This window comes from Anopheles marshallii, chromosome 3 (assembly GCF_943734725.1).
Source record: "Anopheles marshallii chromosome 3, idAnoMarsDA_429_01, whole genome shotgun sequence".
Lineage (NCBI taxonomy): Eukaryota > Metazoa > Arthropoda > Insecta > Diptera > Culicidae > Anopheles > Anopheles marshallii.
This window is the reverse complement of record NC_071327.1, coordinates 42454488-42469620: the sequence shown is the minus strand read 5'-3', so window position 1 is coordinate 42469620 and position 15133 is coordinate 42454488. Positions and strand designations below refer to the sequence as shown.

At 42.7% G+C, this 15133-nt stretch overlaps 1 protein-coding gene across 1 annotated transcript in view; it reads right to left on the bottom strand.

Moving 5' to 3' along the window:
* Nucleotides 1-15133, bottom strand: part of LOC128712623 (WD repeat and FYVE domain-containing protein 3) — a 325442-nt gene that overhangs the window by 35159 nt on the left and 275150 nt on the right. Inside the window, exons 29-31 of the mRNA XM_053807511.1 lie at nt 7520-8004; nt 7258-7449; nt 1821-1935 (exon numbers count right to left, since the gene is read on the bottom strand). Coding sequence (XP_053663486.1) covers nt 1821-1935; nt 7258-7449; nt 7520-8004 — 792 coding nt within the window. The remainder of the gene's footprint in view (nt 1-1820; nt 1936-7257; nt 7450-7519; nt 8005-15133) is intronic.

The following is a 15133-nucleotide window of genomic DNA, read 5'->3' as shown; positions in this document are numbered from 1 at the left end:
CGGGTCGATGTAAGAGTCAGTTAAGAATCGTGAACGCAAGCGGTTCACGGGCGGGAGGATGTTACGACAGAATTGTAACCTGGGTGCGGCATACGTGTGTGTTACAGCCAAACTACACACACAGTTTGACAAGTCGACAGATTATGGCACAGTCTGCGCCTGTTGTCAATCCCATACTAAAATCTGTCTGATGCGATTTGATGCGGTTTGGTACGTATAGTTTGAACAGCGTCAGGCTCAGATCAAAACAATGTTACGAATGATTTGTTAAAAAATGTTTAAAGAGTAGATTGCACCAACTTTTGACTAATTTGGAGTACCAATGTATAATGAATATAAAACATCAACAAACTCAACGTCAAAGCCATTTCAACGGATGATATCAAGCCGTTTGAAGCGGTTTGTGCAGACACAATACAATTGAAAAATAACTCCAAAAGTACTAGAATCTAATTTTATTCTTTTTCTTTAAACGCAAATTTAAACTTAAAAAATTAAAATAAATATGTTCCAACAAAATTGAATATTTGATTTCATTAAAGGAAACAAAATGAAGTACAGGTATGTTCCATCTTTTCCAAATAAAACACATGCAGGTCATAGTTGTGCCAAACATGTCAACGCCATCTTCTATACAATTCAATAACTTGCCGAACAAGTCAATTATATGCCCGAAGAAAACAAGATCTCACTGAATTTGTCAATATAATCCCCGAAAACCCTGTATTGGTTTGAATACTGGTAATTTTTTCATCAATTTCAAGTTTCTTCTTATAGCATGCTACGTAACAAAAAGTTAAAGCCTCCTGTAAAATATTCAGAAAACTAACCATGCAAATGGAACAAGAAGAAGACGCGAAAGTGCTACCAGAGCGTGATCCATTTTGACCACGGAAAATTCCAAATTAACAGTATAAAAGGAAACATTTTTTCACCACAAGATGGAAAAGCAACTTCCAAGGCAAACTCATCAAATTTCTCCGCATCAGTAACCTGTACAAAGAAATATAACCATCCATAGCCATTTAGACCACCATCACCTACAGTAAAGAGGCGAATGAAGCTGCCCAGCTCAAAGTCTCTATAAAAACAATAAACAGCAACAAACAGAAAGCAACTTCAGTTCATCAAGTGCACATTAGAGATCCATTCGAGTTACCATTTAGACCAGCCGTCAAGAGCCAGCGCCTACAGCCCAATTCATTGCCTCAACAGACAAGAACAGCCCTTTTCAAGGCTACACCTTCGTTCTCATTCTGTTTGCTGGCTTGAATCGGTGCCCACGGGTACAGGCTACAGTAGTACAGCATCCGCCGGATAACCAGACCAGCTGGTTACAGCTCTACCTGTGTTGAATAACAGTGCGATGCATACGGGTAGTGACAGACCATCCGGAACCGGCTGTTACATATAGTTGGAGTGTTTGTTTGTATGTGTGAATAAATTAGTTAAAAGCATTCATCAATAGTTGCACCCCTCCCTTCGGTGCACCTCGGTTGGACCTGCACGCTTTGAAACGGATAAAAAACACCTCTTTCTATGTAAATAAAAAACTGTTACTAACTACCCCCTTTCCCTCTAATAAACGTTACGTAATAATCGAATGAACCCTCATATTCTGATATTCTGACAGCTGGCAGCTATACTATGCTATAAGTTGGCCTGCTATCACAGGATGTATGTAGTTTGACTGTAAAGCTACAATATGAATTGTTATGTTATTGTTATGTAGCCGACTTTATTACACGCTGGTATACATGCTCGGGAAAGTGTATTACATACTCTTCAATGTATACTACTTCTCTTCAATGTATACTTACTTTCCGGTGATTGCGAGTTATTGTCCTTCACTTTCAATTTCGCTTTCGAAGCCATCACTGACAACTCCTCCGCCGGTTTTAGTGGTGCTTTCGGAATAAATTCTATTGACCACAACTGGAACGAAAGAGTAACGAAAGTCAGGAAGTATTTTGCTATACTAGCAAAAACAACTAATAGTGAAAATTGCAAAGTGTAAATAACAGATTTTATGATGCCTTTCTAATAAATTCCAATAACAGTATTTGGAAGAAAAAGAAAAAATAACGTCGTAACCAGACACTCAAGTACGATCGAATCTCGTGTCGTTTTTACTGAACCTCGTGCCGCTTGTATCAATTTGCATACCATCTCGCTCAATTGCTTTGATATGCTAGTACGCTTCAATCATGATTATTACGAGTTCTTATGACTATTGTTTGAGGAAACGGTTTGACAATATGAACTTATGTAACAAACTTAAACCTAATGCTTAAGTCTAACTTAAGCCATGAAAAGACAACAAAAAGGAAAATAAATAGATAATGGACAATAGGCAGGTACGATAGGGGGATATAGAGAGATGAAATTAAAAAAGAGTGTGCTTTGAAGTTGAAAGCACGAATTGCACCCAGCAGAGGATTTCTACGGATAGGAACACATAGGAGAGTAGACGATAGCAATGTAGGGGTGTATAGGGCGCAATCTATACAGTCTAGAAGGAGTGAAGCGATGAAGGATGATTGCAATGTAACGCGACGAGCGCGATCTTCGTAACAAGGGAGTGTGAAGGAATTAATACCAAGCATTTTGCAGGTGGGAAATCTAGTAAAAGCCATCTGTTCTCGTTCAATACGATCGATATGAATGATATGAATCTGGTCCGAATAGGACCAGACCACCGAACATTGATCCAGCGATGATCCATCGGTGAGCAAAAAAGAGCCTTCTAACATAGGGGATTTGAAAATTGTTTGGTAATCCGCTTGATTAGGCCAAGAGTCTTCCGAGCTCTGCAAACAAGGGTCTCGACTTGACTCGAGAAAGTGAGACCTTGTCTGTCTAAGTGATTGATGACAGAGACTCGGTTATCAGGAGCTTGCGCAAAAGCATAGAATGAATTATGGGTGAGTGGGAACGACTGAAGGAGAGAACTTTACATTTATCTGGACAAAGAAGGAGTTTATTAACATTATACGAATTTAAAAAAAAAAATTAAAATGTTTTGAAAAACCATGCAAGAATTAAAAGAAGAGTTAGGAGATAGGAAATTAGCATTACGAAAAATAACAATCAGAAGACAAAATAAAACTGATATCATTGGTAAATAACATAAATAGTGGACTGGGCACATTTCCTTGAGGAACACCCGTGTACTAACAGATTGGAGGGGAAAGAGAAGAATGTAAATTTTAACATAGTAAGAGCGATTATACAAATTACAACGAAACCAAGAAATAAGAGAGCTGTGGACACCTAATAAGAATATTTTGTCAAGGAATAGTTCTCATGGAATGAGGTCAAATGCTGATTTAAAACCTGGCATTATGGCATTTCTAGTTTAGTAAATATGATTTTTTATAAGCATATGAGATTGGAGGTGGTGGATCTTTTAGGCATAAAACCATGCTCTTATGAGATAAAGGTTAAACGCAGCAGGGTGAAAGTGAAAGAGTGAACAATATATTCAAATACTTTGGCAACTTCTTTGTCAATTTCAACCCAAGGCGAAACACTTCTTATCGTCGATATTAGAACACTTATTCAAAGTCAATCCTGGATACAGGTTGATGCATATAGAATAAAATGACAAGTAGCCATGGGAACTTTTTTGAGAGTTAGATGACAAAGGTGGATGTTTCAAAGAACGGATTAAGTGTTCATTTGGGGCCCCGAAAATGACCATCATGCCAGCCATTAGCGGTTCCTACAGTATTCGATGTAAGACCGCTTAACAGTCAAACTACAAGCACAATTTGACAGCTACCGTTGTTATATTCTTTGGTTCCCAGACCATCCAATCGTATCTGGCCTAACCTTAAGACGGCTTGATATCATCCATTGAATTGGCTTTGACGTTACGTTTTTTGTTGTTTTATAGCCATCCTGTCTGGTTGCATACTATTCTTCCAAGTTTAGTGCAATTAACATTTTTTATCTTTAATAAACCATCACTAGTAACCGAGCTTCTACACTTAGTGGACATCCCAGGAACCTGCATGGCCTCGCCCCTAATCTCGTCGGAGGGTCTACGCTTCCCAGTAGTTTAACGTCCCGTAGCAATCCAAGACGAAGACGAGAGCCAGCCGCCCTTTACATGGAGAGCAGACTACCCTCCCTCCCCTCTAATTAGCCATATCACCCATCCTGCTACGAGGTTGGGTAAGGATTAGAGAGTCTCTGAGAGTCTACTAGGCTTTGTATCCATGCCCATATCAGTGGGGTATCGCTACTATTTTGCCAACAGAACTAGGATCTTGGATCAACAGATAAAGACGAAAAGAACTATAAAAAATATTTTGGGCAAGAATCTACATAAATATTTCTACAATGCAACAACAAAAATTGTAATGCTCCATTCAAATTCTAACGGCTCAGCTGTCAAACTACGCAGCGAAGGATGAGAGCTGGCAAAAACAGCGGAAGGAAGCAACGCTGGCCCAGACCTATTATGGACTAAAAACTCTCGCCATGTGTTTAGTTTGCAGCGGTAAGCATATTAGGAACTATAATTTGATTTTTTTTTTACAAAAATTTACATGTTTGTTCACGCAAAATAACACCACCAGCGGCACAGTTTGCCAGTTTGTGACTCAGAAGGCAGCTTGATGCCCTTGACCAATACGTGGCGTTACTGTTTTGGCCTTTTGGGCAGCTTCATGCCATCATCCACTTGGCGTCGCCACTGTTCCCTTGCGAGGATCGTCATCATCAAAATAGATGCAAATAAATCACGCTTTTGCGACCGATTTCCGCCACCCAGGCTTTACGAACATTATGTTGATAACTTTTTCGGTCACTATTGTGAGTTTCATGGCCTAATTCGACAAACAACCATATTTTTTTCAGGTCAGGTCCTGGTGTTGGTTCAGGTCTGTGAGGTTCACAGTTGCATGCAACTGTGATGATCAGAGAGATCCAAGATTTAAAAAACGTACCTGGTAGCGTATGCCCCATGATAAATAACAGGAACGTTGGCAAACGTACTCGGAAAGACCGCTAGGTGTAAGATGCACGGCTCAGTTAGTAACAATGTTACGAATGCTGTTTTAATAATTGTTTTAAGACTTGATTGCATCAAACTTTGATTGATAATGAACTACAAGATAGGATGGTCATAAAACTTCAACAAACGTATCGTCAAACCCATTACAACGGATGATATCAAGCCGTTTGACGCGGTTTTTCCAGACTAGTGATGAGAATAAACACTCTTTTCAATGATTTGAATCAGAGTCAAAGAGTGGGTTTAAAGATTTGAAACCGTTATTCACTCTTTTGAGATTAATTAAAAAATATTACACTGTTATTAGTCAATATTAATCAAAAATATTACATGTTTTTACCACTTTTTTGCGTTTATACTCACTCGTACTCTCTGTGCCGACTAGAAACTCACTCAGGAGTGTGTAAAACTGTTTTATCACTCTTTGGTTTATAATCACTCTGTAAGAGTGAGTAAAGCTATTTAATAAAAGATAAAAGATAAAGATAAATATAAAAGAGAGTGACAATAGCCGGAATCGCGAAGCATTTAACAAATTTTAACAGTCGTTAAAAGTTCATGTTGGTTCATGAGAACTCATTGGTTGTTCATTTCTGTTAAAATAAACGACTGTTGTTCATTTCTGTTAAAATAAACGACTGTAGGGGCGGCCCGGTGGCATGATGGTAGCGGCGCCGGTCTTCACACGAACGGACTGGACCAAAATCCCATCCGGGCCAATCCCCCGTAGCAAGGACTGACTATCCGGCTACGTGGTAAAATAAGTCGATACGGCCAGGCCGTTCTAACGAAAAAAAAAATAAAAAAAAAATAAATAAACGACTGTAAAAAAATTAATGACTAGTCGTCAAGGCACAAAGGAAACACGGGTAAAATTTTCGAGCAGTTGAATAAACGACTGTTAATTTGCATCCCGTACGCTTTTGACGATCGTTTATTTAACGACGTCTCAGAGCCTGTTGTTAAAATTAACAAATAAATATGTTTATTAATTTTCTATCCAATACTACAAATAAATGAGATGAAACGTCTGTTTTAACAATATTTTCGTCGTGCGTAGTTTTAAAATCTGCTTTTTTAGTATATGGAGGATTAAGCAATTACATATTTATTTTAAAATTGTTCACATAATCATGCATCGTTCTTCGGTGCATGTTGCATACTCATTCATTCTACAAATCAGTCAATCAGTCATTTCTGGTTGAAAAGGTCTTTTTAGTCTTTCTGCAGCTTGATATCTCTCCCACACTTTATCACGGAAAACCTGCTTTGTTGAAAACTGGCTAACTGGAGCTACAAATCTGTATGACGTAAACGATCGCTTCACATTAAACGACTGTAAATTCATCTCATTTGCGATACCAAAGTCGAGCAATTTTTAACGACTTCGGTTAAATTTTAACGACTATTAATTTTTAACGATTTCTTTCGCGATGCCGTCTAATATGTTAGACTCCCGGCACACAGCTCTACGACTATGAAAAACAATTTACCGTAGCCCATGTGCCCGAAACAGGGGTATTGAAAAAAAATAATCCAAAAACAGAGATTAAATAATTAAACTATGGTAGTTGCGGTGAACTAGAACGTCGCAAAGTGCGCAATTACATTGTGTTACACGTAAGAGATTTAACTGTCAACAGGTATTTTTTGTATGCATGTCGACAATACGCGCGATGCCCTCTTTGAACACGCTGTGAACTATGTTAGCAGCAGTGTTGTCAGCAACACGCTGTGAACTATGCTAGCAGCAGTGTTGTCAGCAACATCTAACGACGATTGCTCAATAGTTTTTTTACGAACATATTAACACCTTCTTGTGTACAATTCAATCACTTGCCGAACAAATCAATTATATGCCCGAACAAAACAACATTTCTCTGAACTTGTCAATATAATCCCCGAAAATCCTGTAAAGCAGCTTCAAATTCGATCATGGATCTCACACGAAACTGGGCTACGATTGCTCCTTGCGTGGTTAATTTTGAAGTACGTTCTACTGTAACAGGAATCACCAAAAATTAAATGGTAGTTATATGGCATACGATTCGAATATAATGGCACATGATTCAATCATAGTGTACTGCATTCGCATGAGATAGGATGCGATTCGAAGCAAGCAGCACGAAGTTCAATACAAATGGTACAAAAGATTCGAACGTAGGTGGAATCAACTGTAAATAAAACAATTAACTATTTGAGACAACAATATAAATATTAGCTAAAATAAATACCCTAACTACTCCATCGGTCGAGCCTGTGATGATTACATTTTTCGTATCCCATTCACGAATGCTTGAAAAAGTAACACATAGAATTTGTTGCATTCGATCAGAGCTGCCCATGCTAGTATTAACAACAGCTAGCTGATGGCCATTAATAGACCAAATATGCAACCAAGTACCGGAACACGTCGCAATATCACCCTGTAAACAAATACACAAAACATCAACAAGGTTTGGAATATGACTTCATGGATAATGATTTCCCACTTACCGTCAATTCGTTGATGCTCACAGCTGCTATTACTCCCGTGTGTCCAACTAATTGACGGACGTACGTCATTCGTGCCAAATCCCATATTATAGCACTGTGATCACGTGAACCGCTTATGATAATGTTGTACGCAGAGCTCGACGTTAAAGCGGTAACGGCATCTGAATGTCCAAACAAAGTTTGCTTCAAAGTTAGTATTTTCATCTTTGCATCCACATTGCATACATATAATACCGAACTGGTACCAGCTATTATGAGTAACTTTGCGTTTGGACACGTGCAGCAGATTATATCACCACAGATATCGATATTTTCCCATGCATGATATGTTCGATCTGAATCATAACAGCCAACACGTAAGGAATGATCAGCACAACCCCAAGCTACGTATCTATTGTAAGATTTTGGTATCAGAATTTTGTTTTGTTCAACTGATAGTATATTTTTTTCGTGTTGTATTATTTGTCCAACTGGACCTTTCAATTCTGAAATGATAATAAAGATAATGATAATATGTTTATATTGTAAAACTATTGTATTGTACAAATATAAATGGGAAGAATATCGATATAAAACTAATAGAATAACATCAGCGTCTTAACAATGGTAATGGTAGAAAAAGAATTAATGTTATGTTTAACAGCCAAGCTACACACACAGTTTGACAGCAGGAGTTGCTATAATCGTCGATTCCAAGACCAATGTTTTGATATCATCCGTTGGACTGGCTTGGACGATGCATTTGTTGTTGTTTTATGACCACTCTATCTTGTAGCTTAAAATTAGCCAAGTTTGGTGTAATTTACTCTTTTTTATTTAAGAAACCGTATTGTTTATAACCAGTGGCTTAATATAATGTACAATTCACATTCGTTGGAAGTCATTTCCTCCTCCAAACAATGAAAGCTCACCCTTTGAACCTTTTTTGAGTGAAGTATGGGCAGACTTTTTGTGTAAAGGTTTCAAGCCATGCTCCGAAAAACCTTTTGCTCACGTTAGTTGTTCTGCTGTTATGCATCTTTCGCGCAATGCTCTAAAGCGAGCTGAAAGAGATTTTTATACGCCTCATCTGGAGGAGAAACTGGGGTTTACATGGCTTAGCCGTGGTTGACCGTATTTCATCCAATCTATGTGTTTAAGCACAATAACATCGCAGTTGACGATCGGGTTCGTTAAGTTTTGTCAACTGTCGAAAGGTGAGTGCCAGGGGCAAAACAATTGTTATAAATACGGATGTAGAGAATTAAAACCTCCTCTTTTTTCTACGCTACATCAACTGCGAGTCCAGCAAATATTACTGCGAAAGAAACTTAATCGAAATTCGTAAGTCCGTTCGCTATGTTTCTCGTTAAGCCACATCCGACGGACGCTTGATCGGCTGAACGACTAAAGAACTACTTACTACTAAAGAAGTACTTTACTCTTTACACTTTAATAATACAATAATTGTAATATCGTATTTTTCTGAGCCCGACGCTATTCAAATTACATGTACCAAACCGCGTCAGATCGCATCAGACAGATTTTTGTATGGAATTGACGGTATACGGTAACTGTTCCATAATCTGACGACTTTTTTATTTTTATTAGGAGTTTAAAATCTTCTTTACTTTAATGCTCAGGTCGGACGGGAGGAGGTGTATAAACCAGCGATAGGCAACTTCAGCGTCCACCAGCTGTCAAACGACAACGGCCAGCGCCTTGCCAATTTCGCCTCCTCCAAGCGCATGATTATCCGCAGCACCTACTTCCAGCACAAACCTCGCTTCAGCTACACCTGGAGATTACCGCAGAACACTTATTCCCAGATTGACCACGTTTTGATCGACGGACGACACTTCTCGGACATCATCGACGTCAAAACCCTCAGGGGTGCAAACGTCGACTCGGACCACTTCCTACTCATGGTTAAGCTTCGCCAAAAACTGTCCGTGGCTAACAAGTCACGGTCACAGCCTACCCCGCGGCTAAACACGGACCGGCTGAAACTAGCTGATGTGGCAGGGGACTACGCGGCAGCCCTCGGGGAGGCTCTGCCGGACGACGACGCAGTCACCACGATGTCCCCCACAGCCCACTGGCGTATAGTGGAGCGTGCCATCAGCAAAGCAGCGGAACGACATGTCGGCTACGTGACACGCAGCCAGAGAAAGGAGTGGTTCGATGATGAGTGCAGGCGAGCACTATCCGAGAAGAATGCAGCACGCGCCCGAATGCTGCAACGGGAAACTCGTCAGAACGTGGAGAACTACAGACGGCTGAGGAGGCAGCAGACCCGACTGTTTCAGGAGAAGAAGCGTCTTCTGGGGGAGTCGGAAGAGCAGCAGATGGAGCGGCTTACTCAGTCGGGGGAAACTCGTAAGTTCTACAGGATGCTGAACGCAGCGCGGAGTGGTGATGTCCGCAACACCATAATGTGCCGCGATGCAGAGGGGAGTATTCTGGCGGACGAACGAGAGGTGATCGACAGGTGGAAGTGCCACTTCGACGGACATCTTAACGGAGCACAGGCAGGAGACCCCGATTTGGGGGTGGAATGCAGAATCGAGCAGCACATCAGTCTGGTGGCAGGTGACGAGGTGCCCACGCCATCTTTGGAAGAGGTAACTAGTGCCATCAAGCAGCTGAAGAACAACAAATCAGCAGGCAGCGATGGCCTAGCTACCGAGCTCTTCAAGATGGGGCCGGAGAGGCATGCCGTCAGGATGCACCAGCTGATCGTGAAAGTTTGGGAACAGGAAGAACTACCGGAGGAATGGAGGCTGGGCATCATCCACCCAGTCTACAAAAAGGGCGACAGGCTGGACTGTGGGAACTACCGTGCCATTACAGTCCTGAACGCTGCCTACAAGATCCTGTCCCGAATTCTCTTCTGCAGACTTGCCCCACTTGCCTCAGATTTCGTCGGGAGCTATCAAGCCGGTTTTGTTGGAGGAAAATCGACGACCGACCAAATCTTTACTCTCAGGCAGATCCTCCAAAAATGCCGAGAGCACCAAATCCCCACGCACCACCTGTTCATCGACTTTAAGACGGCCTACGACACCATAGATCGGATGCAGCTATGGAACACCATGCAGCGGTACGGCTTTCCGGGAAAGCTGGTGCGGCTGTTGAGGGCCACCATGGACAGGGTGCAGTGCAAGGTGAGAGTATCGAGCATGCTGTCGGATGCGTTCGAGTCTCACCGGGGATTGAGGCAAGGTGACGGACTCTCCTGTCTGCTGTTCAACATCGCTCTGGAAGGTGTCATGAGAAGCGCGGGCTTCGATATGCGGGGCACGATTTTCATCCGTTCCATCCAATTCCTTGGCTTCGCGGATGACATCGACATCATCGGAAGGACATCTGCGGCGGTGTGCGAGGCGTACACCAGACTGAAGCGCGAAGCCTCAAGGATTGGATTGCTGATCAATGCGACGAAGACAAAGTACCTGCTTGCCGAAGGCTCTGACCGTAATAGGGCCATGCTGGGAAGCAGCGTATCGGTCGACGGCGATGATCTCGAGGTAGTAGAGGAGTTCTGCTACCTCGGTACGATCATAACTTCGGACAACAACGTAAGCAGCGAAATCCGAAGGCGCATTGTTCAGGGGAATCGTGCCTACTACGGGCTCCACAAACTCCTACGATCCAGAAACCTTCTCCTACGCACGAAATGCACGATATACCGTGCATTGATTCGGCCGGCTGTCCTCTATGGTAATGAGTCTTGGACCATGCTCACAGAGGATACCAATGCACTCGGTGTTTTCGAACGCCGTGTGCTAAGGACGATCTTTGGCGGTATCTTGGAGCACGACGGGTGGAGGAGGAGAATGAACCACGAACTTGCTGAGCTGTTTGGGGGACCTGACATCCTGACGGTGGCGAAGGCCGGAAGGATACGCTGGTTGGGGCACGTCATGACGATGCCGGACTCGTGCCCCACCAAAAAGGTCCTCGTCGGCGACCCGTTCGGCACGAGACGCAGAGGAGCGCAGCGAGCCCGTTGGCTGGATCAGGTGGAGCAGAACCTGTCGGAGATCGGGTGCAGTAGAGGATGGAGAGCGGCAGTCCTGGATCGAGTCTCCTGGAAACGTATTGGTGACCAGGCCATGTCAGCACGACGTGCTCAACATTAAGAGCGGGCCAAAGAAGAAGAAGAAGAAAATCTTCTTAGAAACTGTTATGAGGACATGGTATTTTTACCCAGTAATAAAATTCCCTTGGACCCTAGCGAACCCTTCCATGGGATTACCTTCCAGTAACTTCAAATACCTTCGGTAACGCGAGAGCATCACTGACACTGACACACATTTTTGACGTTCACTGCACAAACATAAAACAGAACACTAAACACGGTACGACCGTTTAGCTGGTCGTCTCGCTACTACCGTTGCAGCTTTAACCGCATCAGTCGCATCGACGTTGAAGTTTCCTTCCACAAATTCCCACTCTGCAACATCAACTGTACTAGGTTGGATCGGCGTATCTACTTTCCCCATTGGTTGCTCAACTGCTGACGCTCCTCGGCGAATCTTGGTCAGTGGAACATGACGTGTTCCACTGTCTCGTCTTCAACCACGCACGCTGGACACCGAGGTGAAGAAGCGTGCCAAAACCTTTGCATGTAGCTACGGAATCATTCGTGGCCGGATAGAAACTGCGTGACATAGAAGTTTACGTACGTTCTTTTCGGTAGTTCCCGGAGTCCTCCTCTAGGATGATACATAGAGGCATCATGCCTGCAATCACGCATACCGCTTTATACGAGATGGTACTGTACGCACTAGCCACCTGCATGGGCAATCGTCGGTGCACTTTGTTCACAGCATTTTGGTGATGTTTCTCCGATACGATATGTGTCCAAATAGGCGCTCCGTATCTCAGTATCGCCGTGGCAACGTTGACATGAAGACGCCTTACACTGTTGCTCGGTCCTTCTACGTTTGGTGTGAATGATGCCAATCCGTTTGTGGTATTCATAGCCTTCATGCAGGCCTGCTGAAGATGCTCCTTGAATCTCAGTTGGTCGTCGATTCTGACCTCAAGGTACTTTAGGTTCCTGATAGGCTCAATGCGTTCTGAGCATACCATTATCGACGCGTACCTCTTTATGACTGCTGATCAGTATAAACTCCGTTTTCGCTTCCATTTCATTCCTCTAACTTTGCAGTTTTCATCCACCCTGGGATCCTGGAAATGGCAAGCATTTCCCCCTCGTCGATGGACTCGCCGATAACCGTCAATGCGATGTCATTCGCAAACCCGACAAGCTGTGCTCCTGGTGGCTGTGCAAGGGTTAGCACGCCATCATACATGGCGTTCCACAGGGTGGGTCCAAGAATTGGTCCTTGTGGAACACCTGTTGTGATGCTTTCTGTACTCACACCCTCGTCCGTTGCGTACTGCAACATGCGTCCGCTTAGGTAACTTTTCAGCACCCTGCACAAATGCTGTCGCATTTTTTCGCTTTTCCTCGCTCGCTTTTCGCTTCATTTTTTTCCGGAATCCAGACTGCTTTACGAAAGACCATTTTGACCTTCCGAGTGCGTCGTCAGGCGGTCCTGGATTGTCATCTCCTCTACCTTAGCCAAATTATCAATCAGCCACAAGGGTCTTAGGGCTGACGGATCGTCCGATGATTTACTTGGCTTTGGTTTCAGTACCAGTCTCTGCCGCTTCCATATCGACGGGAACTGACCAGAAGAGAGTGTGCTTTGTAGGATGGCCTTGAACACCAATGGATACGCCTGATACCATCCGAGCTGCTTACCTTCCCCGGTTTAAGGGTTTCGTTGATTTTTACCGGCTCAGGTTCGGACTCTGTGATTTTTAAAGTATGGCTCAAAACCGGATCATCATGACTCGGGAACAGTTGTTCGATGAAACCCTGGGGCATCGTTCTACCGGTTCGTGTTTTCCTCCTTTCTTCATCAGCACCTTGAAGACAAACCTCCAAGGCTTTCGAGTGACAGCTGCAAAGCTCAAAGAAGTGCCACCTTTTACTTCAGTCGGGCAAAGCTCTCGAGCACTGCATCTACTCTGCTGTTTGTCCGTACACTTCCCCATTCAACTGTCCAGGCGTTAAAATCTCCAGCGATAACAATCGGGCTACACCCATCGAGCTCCTCCACTAAGTTCTCCAACATCGCGTTGAACCTATCAGGGTCCCAGCTTGGAGGAGCATAGCAGCTGCAGTAGACAACTCCATTAACTTCTGCGATGACAAACCCCTCGAAGGCGGAAGATACAATCCTCTGCATCGAGAACCTTTCTACTGCTCAGATTGGTACCATTCCTGTTTTGTCCGAGATCCAGTTGTTGCTACCAGTCGGTGCTCGGTATGGCTCCGATAAAATATCAATATTGCCTTTTTTCTGTAATTACCTGCCACAGGAGATCCTGTGCCGCCTCTCAATGGTTTTTGGCGTTCCAATTTCGACAGTCGCAAGATTTCCACGAAAAGAAACCTGGCCTGCTTCACCCACTGTTGTCTGCAGTAGGTCTGTTAAACTGTATTTTTTTTTTCTGTAGGGAGTATAAAACTTTGTCTCTCTCGTTCCAGTCACAGAACACTTCATTGACCCGCACTGTAGATCGGTCGCAAGCACACGCACAAATCTTCTAACTTTCTACAAAAAGTTTTTTTGGAAAACGCGATTTCACAAGATAGTAGGAATAAAACTGCGGATAGTAAGATTTCACGTCTTGTCAGCACCGACTCTCGACTAAAATCTGACGACTTGTCAAACTGTGTGTGCAGCTTGGTTGTCAGACTGCTCCTACACAGTTAGCGATTGCCGCAATTGCGACTGCGACTTTGTCACTCTATACATTAAAAATTGCGAAATTGCCATGACAGTTAATCTGTCGTCATGGGTGCAGTTGCTCGATATGCTCGATGCTGATTCAAATGTTAAAATTCAAATTAATTCAGTTGTGAGCCAATAAAATGGAATCAAGTAAAATTTAATTTGAGTATGTTTACGTTCTGGAATAAATTAAGAGAACGTATTTAATTTTTATTTGTTTATTATTATTTTGGTACCATCAGGTGTTACCCGTCGTCGAGCTTTCTTGATGCTGACTGTTTTCAAACACAATCACTAGCCTTCCGTTAATCAACTCTCGTTCATCGAAATAATAAATACATTACACACTGTATATTCCTTTACAGCTTAATTAAATTAAATCCGATAATGATTTCTTGCAACCGGTTCGACCAAAATTGTAAAACTGTGTGTGTGTGAAAATGTGAACCACTTTGACAGCTCGAGAAGTCGCAAGAATGTCGCAAAATTTGTTTGTGAAAATTGAGCTACTTTTGTCGCATCCGCAATTACGACAATCGCTAACAATGTAGAGACGGTCTAAGACTGTCTCTACACAGTTAGCGATTGTCACAATTGCGACTGCGACTTGTCAAACCCTATAAAAAATTGCGAAATGTCGTGATGTGACGACCCATGTATAGAGTTTGACAAAGTCGCAATTGCGACAATCGCTAACTGTGTAGAGACAGTCTGACATACAAACATAGAATAGTCTTCCCAGTTATCAGTATATGACATATCCACCAAAATGTTGTCATATGTACATAACACAACAATTCTTCTTCTTCTTTGGCCC